The sequence below is a fragment of the Bison bison genome, unplaced genomic scaffold (genome assembly GCF_000754665.1).
Source record: "Bison bison bison isolate TAMUID 2011002044 unplaced genomic scaffold, Bison_UMD1.0 scf7180017863897, whole genome shotgun sequence".
Lineage (NCBI taxonomy): Eukaryota > Metazoa > Chordata > Mammalia > Artiodactyla > Bovidae > Bison > Bison bison.
Genome location: NW_011494469.1, coordinates 3297 through 10884, shown reverse-complemented (window position 1 = coordinate 10884; position 7588 = coordinate 3297). Strand labels below are relative to the sequence as shown.

Sequence of the window (7588 nt, the reverse complement as noted above, 5' to 3'; positions counted from 1 at the left end):
TAAGACTGGTCTCTGGAGTTAGATCTAGATTCTAATCACTACCCTGTCTCTTAAAATTACTGCAATCCTGTGTAATCTAAATTCTTTGAAGCTAGGTTTAGCATTTGTAAAATGGAGGGTAAAAATGAGTAACCCAAGATGTTGTTGTATTAAATGAGATATTTCTTATAAAGCTCAGACAGTAAAGAATCTGCCTACAATGCGGGAGACCTGGGTTCAATCCCTGTTCAGGAACATACCTTGCAGAAGGGAATGGTAACCCACTCCAGTATTCTTGCTTGGAGAATCCCATGGATAGAGAAGCCTGGCAGGCTACATGTCATGGGGTCACAAAGAGTCAAACACCACTGAGCAACTAACACTTTTAGTATTTCATTTTAAAATAAAGCTTAAACTTCAGTGCCCCTTACTTAAACATGTCATTTCCAAGATGCATAGGGCCTTAGCCATATTTTATAAATGTTTCAAAAAATAAGATATCTTAACGAGTTAAGATCCTTGCCAGTTAAACCCCAACTTCCACTCTACTATAATTCTAGTCTGTCAGGTGGTGATGGAGTGAGCCGCAGGCTTATTTAGCATCTGCAAGAGTGAATTTGAATTAAGAATGCATATAATTTTGACCTAGTGGAATTTATTATGCAGCTCACAGTCACTTCAGTATATAAATGCTTGTCATCAAAATCTCACAGGCTAAGCATCAGAGACAGATTTCAAACAAAAATCTGTTTGACGCTAATGCTAATTACCTTACATTACACTGTACTGCTGTTCCTTTGGTAATGATTCATTAACAAGTCTTTGTTTCCAAAAGGCATGATAGTCTATTGCCAGAACTTTTAGTGTTTTAAGAGCATGTAACACCTCCCTAACTGGTTCCAATATGTTTTTATAGTTTCCTTGCACGCTGTTGCATTCCACTCTGTGGAATATCTGTGCATTCCACCCTATCCATTGGAAGACGAGTTTGCTTATGTTCTTCCTTTGGTATGAAAATGGCCTCGTCTGATCATATTTATTATTGTTCATATTAACTTCTTACTGACTGGTCACAATGTTTTACATTTATGAGAATAAAGTGAAACTCATAGCATGCCAGTCCAATGAGGGCATTAACAACTACGGTAGATAGATGATACCAAGGTTCTCCAGGTAGTGCAGTGGTGAAGGATCTGTCTGCTGATGCAAGAGATATGGGTTTGATCCCAGGATTGGGAACATCCCTTGGAGGAGGTAATGGCAACCCACTGCAGTATTCTTGCCTGGAAAATTCCATGGACAGAGAAGCTTGGTGGGCTACAGTCCATAGGGTTGCAAAGAGTCTGAGGGACTGAGGACACACACACACACATAAAAGAAATTTGCAGGTGTAATTAAAGTCTCTAATCAGTATGACCTTGAATGAATCAAAAGGAGATTATCCTAGGTGGGCCTAATCTAATCAAGTGAGCTCTTTAAAAAAGAGCTTAAACTTTTCCTGCGATCAGAGACATCCTCCTTGTCTTGAGGAAACAAGTTGCCATGAGTGCTACAGCCACAAGGAAATGAATTCTACCAGCAACCACTGAGCCTGGAAGAGGACCCCATGCCCCAGGCAGTCTTAGTTGACTCCTTGATGGCAACGTTGTGAGTTCAGCTTAACTGTGTGCTGATTTCTGACTTACAGAACCTGTGATATAAACAGATGTTGTTCCATCACAAAAGTTCTTGATAATTTGTCACTCATCAATAGGAAACTAACATAGAAAACAAACTCATTAATTGGTGTGATCAGTTGATAGTATTTAGGATTTGTTATGACATAAGAAAATTTGGAATGTAATGAAATCTTGTAGCACATAGTACTGTGATAGACAGTTTCCAAATTTTGACCATAATCCTATAAATTTTCATCCATTTTCAAAATGCACTTTGAATTTTTTAAGAAAGCAAATTTCAATCAATAATTATCTTTTCTCTGTATTAAAGTTTTTACAAATTTATTGTCATATGAAGAAAAGCGTAAAAAGTATGAAGACAAAAAGCATAGAAACAAAAAGTACTATAGCAGTGTGTCATGGAAATAAGTACTAAAATATGACTCAATTTTCTAGATTTATGCTGTCTGTGGAATTTGCTTTCTAAAATTTATAATTCATTATGATTTTATTTCTCATTCTAAACATTATTTTGTATTTCATTTTTATCCATAATTTTGTGCTGCTATAGAAAGTGCAATTTTGTAAGTTTCAGAGCCTACAAAACATAAATTCTGCTGTGTACATAATTATAATACTTTAAAATTCAACCATACAAAGCCAGCAAGAGGGTGAACAAAAATTGTGAATCTCTCTTTATTTCTCTATCTGACCCCTGGAGGGCACTGTTGTGAAAATTGGGAAAGATCAGAATAAGCTCAAAAAAACTTCCTTCCTTCCAATTTAAAGAGATATCCTGACACCATTTTTTACACAATGACATGTAAAGCATCTCAGACACTAGAGACAGGAAGTTTTAAGACAGCCTCTCTTCCTAGCTCCCTCTACGGTCTCCATCAGAAGAAGAAATCGATATCACCTGTCATTCCTCCTCAACCGCAGAGCAACTTGGATTCAAGTCCCCCAGTCATGAGATTTCTGTCTGTGGGGAATCACAGCTCACTGCCTCTTCACTGCTCCACCATGACCTTGGTACCTTGATGCTTGAGGCACTCCTGCTGCTGAGTGAGTACTGTTCCATTTTACTCTCTTGTCCACACACAGAACATTGTTCTGGTTTGACTTTGAATAGACTTTTGTTTAGCTGAGTTCACTGGTTCAGTACTAATGTTTCAGGAGCCCAGTCAGTGACCAGCCGGATGGCCACATCACTGTCTATGAAGGAGCCCCTCTGGAGCTGAGGTGCAACTATTCATTTTCTCTTCAATCTAATCTCTACTGGTATGTGCAGTACCCCAATCAAGGACTCCAGCTTCTCCTGAAGTACATGTCTGGAAACAATCTTGTTTCAGGCATCAAAGGTTTTGCATCTGAATTTAGGAAGAGTGAAACTTCCTTTCACCTGAGGAAAAAGCCCACTGAAGTAATTTGACCAAGTACTTCTATGCTCTGAGTGACATGGTGACTAGGATTGTAGGGGGAGCTATCTGCAAACCCCTGAGATCTGGTAGCTTAAAGGACTTACAGTTTCAGCCTGTGTTACTTTCAGGAAGTTGGCATGTTCTGTGAAGGCAAATAGTACAGAGAATATAGAGTATTGCAAACCTTTCATTCCTATGGGCATCTTAGATTTTTTCTTTTCTTTTTCAATTTGCAAAGAAAGGATTTGTTTTCTCAAGTTCAGTGTTCTCAGTGGAGTTGACTGTTAGGTGGGGCTTCCTGTCACAGAGTGTCACCTGAGCGGGGTTTGTTGGGTGAGCTGATTGGTTGCAGGAGCAGGAACATTTCCAGACAAGAAGTGACACACCACTTATGGGTTTAGCTGTGTATTTTAAGGTGAAAACTTCTCAGCAGCCAGTCAAGGCATCATGAAGAGGCTAGTGGGCACTGTGCTGGGGCTTTTGTTTGCCAGGGTTTGCTGTGAGTTGGGGCTGCCCTGCAGGGGACTCTGAAGAAATGAGCAGCTGCTGTACTGTTGAGGGAGGGAGTAGAAAGAGTTGACAAGTCCTGCACACTTCCTATCCTTCTCAACGTCGATGGGAGCTGGAGGGACACGTTCAGGGTTTTTTCAGAGTTACAGTGAGCCTCACCTGTGGCTGTCTGTCTCTTTCTCATCAGGTGTGATAGGGGTGGATGTGGAGCAGAGTCCCGCAGCCCTGACTGCACAGGAGGGAGCCAGCTCTACACTGTGGTGTAATTTCTCCACCTCGTCAGACAGTGTGCGGTGGTATCTTCAGAAGCCCGGGGGCCGCCTCATCCACCTCATTTACATTCCTTCAGGAACAAGGCAAGGAGGAAGATTAAATGCCACGACAGTCCTTAAAGAACGCCGCAGCTCACTGCACGTTTCCTCTTTGCGGACCACAGACTCAGGCACTTACTTCTGTGCTGTGCAGCACTGCGCTCCCCAGGCACCTGCAGCCTGTACACAAACCCTCCGCGGGGCTCAGCCCCTCCTCCAGCCACAGTCACACCGTGAGGCCACCACAGGGCATTTGCAGTGCTTCTTATTGGCCTTACAGATTTGAGACTTTGGTCTTTATCTTCCTTTCAATCTGTATTTTCTTCTGCGCTAGAGTCTCAAACTTGTAGCTAGGAGAGGTCTATTAAAAGATAAGAAAGTGAAAGTGAAAGGCACTCAGTCGGGTCCAACTCTTTGCGACCCCATGGACTATAGAGCCCATGGAGTTCTCCAGGCCAGAATACTGAAGTGGGTAGCCTTTCCCTTTTCCAGGGCATCTTTTTAACCAGCTGAACCACAAGGGAAGCCCAAGATACTGTAGTGGGTAGCCTATCCCTTGGAACTGGGGTCTCCTGCATTACAGGAGGATTCTTTACCAACTGACCTATGAGGGAAGCCCTATCAAAATAAATATTTAGCTACAATATGCTCTACTTCAAAATGAGAAGAAGTGAAAGGAACTAAAGAAGAGAAAAGTGACTCCAAGAAGATGTTATTCAGCTAAGTTGGCTGTCCCAAGAATGTCCATCCAAACCTACCTCACCATGATGGGTCCCAGCAGACAATTGCAGATACATCTCATCCTACTACTGCTGCCGCTAAGTCGCTTCAGTCGTGTCCGACTCTGTGCGACCCCAGAGACGGCAGCCCACCGGGCTCCCTTGTCCCTGGGATTCTCCAGGCAAGAACACTGGAGTGAGTTGCTATTTCCTTCTCCAATGCATTAAAGTGAAAAGTGAAAGTGCAGTTGCTCAGTTGTGTCCAACTCCTAGTGACACAGCAAACAAAAAGTACATATATGCTCAATGGTTAATATGAACTTGGTCGTTTAACTAAAACAAATTTATCCTCTTTCAATTCTGGATGCAAGAAGTCTGAAATCAGTTTCACTGGCTACAGTTAAGGTATTGGCAGGGTTGATTCCTTTCCTTACTGCACATTACATAATTTTATTTATTTTGTAAGTATGGAAAAATACACATAATTTTTGTACCTCTTAATCCGCTTCACCTATTTCACTCCTACACTCACCCCTTTCCCCTCTAGTAACTGGTAGTTTATTCCCTATATCTATGAGTCTGTTTCTGTTCTGTTAGTTTTGCATTTTAGAATCCATATATAAGTGAAAACACACAGTATTTGTCTTTCTCTGTCTGACTTATTTTGCTAAGTATAATACCCTCCAGGTTTTCCATGTTGTCTCATATGATGAGATTTTATCCTTTTTATGATTAAGTAATATTTCATTGTGTGTTTATATATATACACATATTCTCTATCTATTCATATGGATGAATACTGATTGCTTCCATATCTTGGTTATTAGAAATAATGCTTCTGTGAATATTAGGGGGCATATATATTTTCAAATTAGTGTTCTTGTTTTCTTCTGACAGACATCCAGGAATGGAATTGCTAAATGATATAGTATTTATATTTTTAATTTTTGAAGAAATTTTATGCTGTTTTAAATAGTGGCTGCACCAGTTTACTTTCCCAGCAAGGGTGCCAAAGTGTCCCTTTTTTTCACATCCTCAGCAACACTCATTACTTCTTGGCTTTTTGATGATAGTTTTCTGATTGGGGTGAGGTGAAATCTCATTGGGTTTTGATTTGCATTTACCTGATGATTAGAGATGTTGAATGTCTTTTCATGTGTCTGTTGCCCAGCTGTATGTATCTTTGAAAAAATGTCTATTTAGGTCCTCTGCCTTTTTAAAAATCAGATTATTTATGGTTTTTATATTGCATATAAATTTCTTTATATATTTTGGACATTAACCCCTTATTGACTAATTATTTGCAAGTATCTTGTTTGATAGGCTGTCTTTTTGCATTTTAATAGTTTTATTCCAATTTGGATGTCTTCTATTTCTTTTTCCTATGTGACTGCTGTGACAAGGACAGCAAGTACTATGTTAAATGGAAATGGTGAGAGTAGGTATCCTTGTCTTGTTCCTCATCTTGGAGAAAAGCTTTCAGTTTTTACCATCAGATATGATATTAATGGTGTGTTTGTTGTAAATGGCCTGTATTATTTTGAGATGTGTTCCCATTATACCAAGTTTATTGACTTTTAAGCATGAATGGATGCTGAATTTTGTCAAATACTTTTTCTTTGTCTGTTGAGATAATTATATAAGTTTTTATCCTTCATGCTATTAATGTATATCATGTTGATTGATTTGCAAATATTGAACCATCCTTGTACACCTAGACTATATCCCACTTGGCCATGATATATGATTCTTTCATAAATTGTTGAATTAAGTTTCCTAACTTAATTCAGTTCTAAAGGAAGTTAGTCTTGAATATTCATTGGAAGGACTAATGCTGAAGCTGAAACTCCAATACTTGGGCCACCTGATGCAAAGAACTGATTCATTGATAAAGACCCTGATGCTGGGAAAGATTGAGGGCAGGAAGAGAAGGGACAACAGAGGATGAGATCATTGGATGGCATCACTGACTTTATGGACATGAGTTTGAGCAAGCTCCAGAAGCTGGTGATGGACAGGGAAGCCTGGCGTGCTTCAGTCCATGGGGTCACAAAGAGTTGGGCATGACTGAGCAGCTGAACTGACTGAATTGAAGTTTGCTAATATTTTGTTGAGGATTTTTTTTATTGATGTTCATTCAAGAAACCGACTTTTTTTGGTAGTTTTATTGTCTGGTTTTGGCATCAGGGTAATGAAGGCTTCATTGAATGAATTTGGTAATATTTCATCACCTTCAATTTTATGGAAAAATTTGAGAAGGATGGGACTTAACTATTCTTTAAATGTTTGGAGAATTACCCTGTGAAGCCATGGAGTCCTCTACATCAGGAATCAACAAAATATGGCCCATGAACCAGTCCATTCAGCCATTTACTTTGTAAATAAATTTTGTTGGAACCTAAGAAAGCTTATTTATTTATGTATTATCAATAACTTATTTCATGAAACAATGGCAAAGTTCAGTAGTTGCAACAGAATGAATGGCCTATAAAGACAAAAATATTTACTGTTCTACCCTTTATTGAAGAAGTTTGTAATCCCCTCTTCTACATCATTAGTCATCATGGAAATGCAAGTTAATGCCACAGTGAGATCTCTATACACCCGTTAATGGCAACCCACTCCAGTATTCTTGCCTAGAGAATCCCATGGACAGAGAAGCCTAGTAGGCTGCTGTCCATGGGGTTGCACAGAGTCGAACACAACTGAAGCGAATTAGCATGCATGGCATTGGAGAAGGAAATGGCAACCCACTCCAGTATTCTTGCCTGGAGAATCCCAGGGACAGGGGAGCCTGGTGGGCTGCTGTCTATGGGGTCACACAGAGTTGGACATGACTGAAGCAACTTAGCAGCAGCAGCAGCATACACCCATTATTTTGGCTAAAAATAAAAAGACAACTATATCAAGTATTGTTAATGATACAGAATAATTGTGAGATTTAGAATCTATTTAGAGTCATATTCTCTTATGTGCAGCAATCTCCTCGA

At 39.7% G+C, this 7588-nt stretch overlaps 1 pseudogene and 1 gene segment (V, D, J or C); both read left to right on the top strand.

The window, feature by feature from the left end:
• The first annotated feature begins 3473 nt into the window (after window positions 1–3473).
• Window positions 3474–4205, top strand: LOC104984156. The segment is given in 2 exon segments: window positions 3474–3557; window positions 3756–4205. Coding segments are annotated over 2 exon segments (462 nt in total).
• A 3058-nt stretch (window positions 4206–7263) lies between these two features.
• The window catches only part of LOC104984157, a 2300-nt pseudogene continuing 1975 nt past the window's right edge, over window positions 7264–7588 (top strand).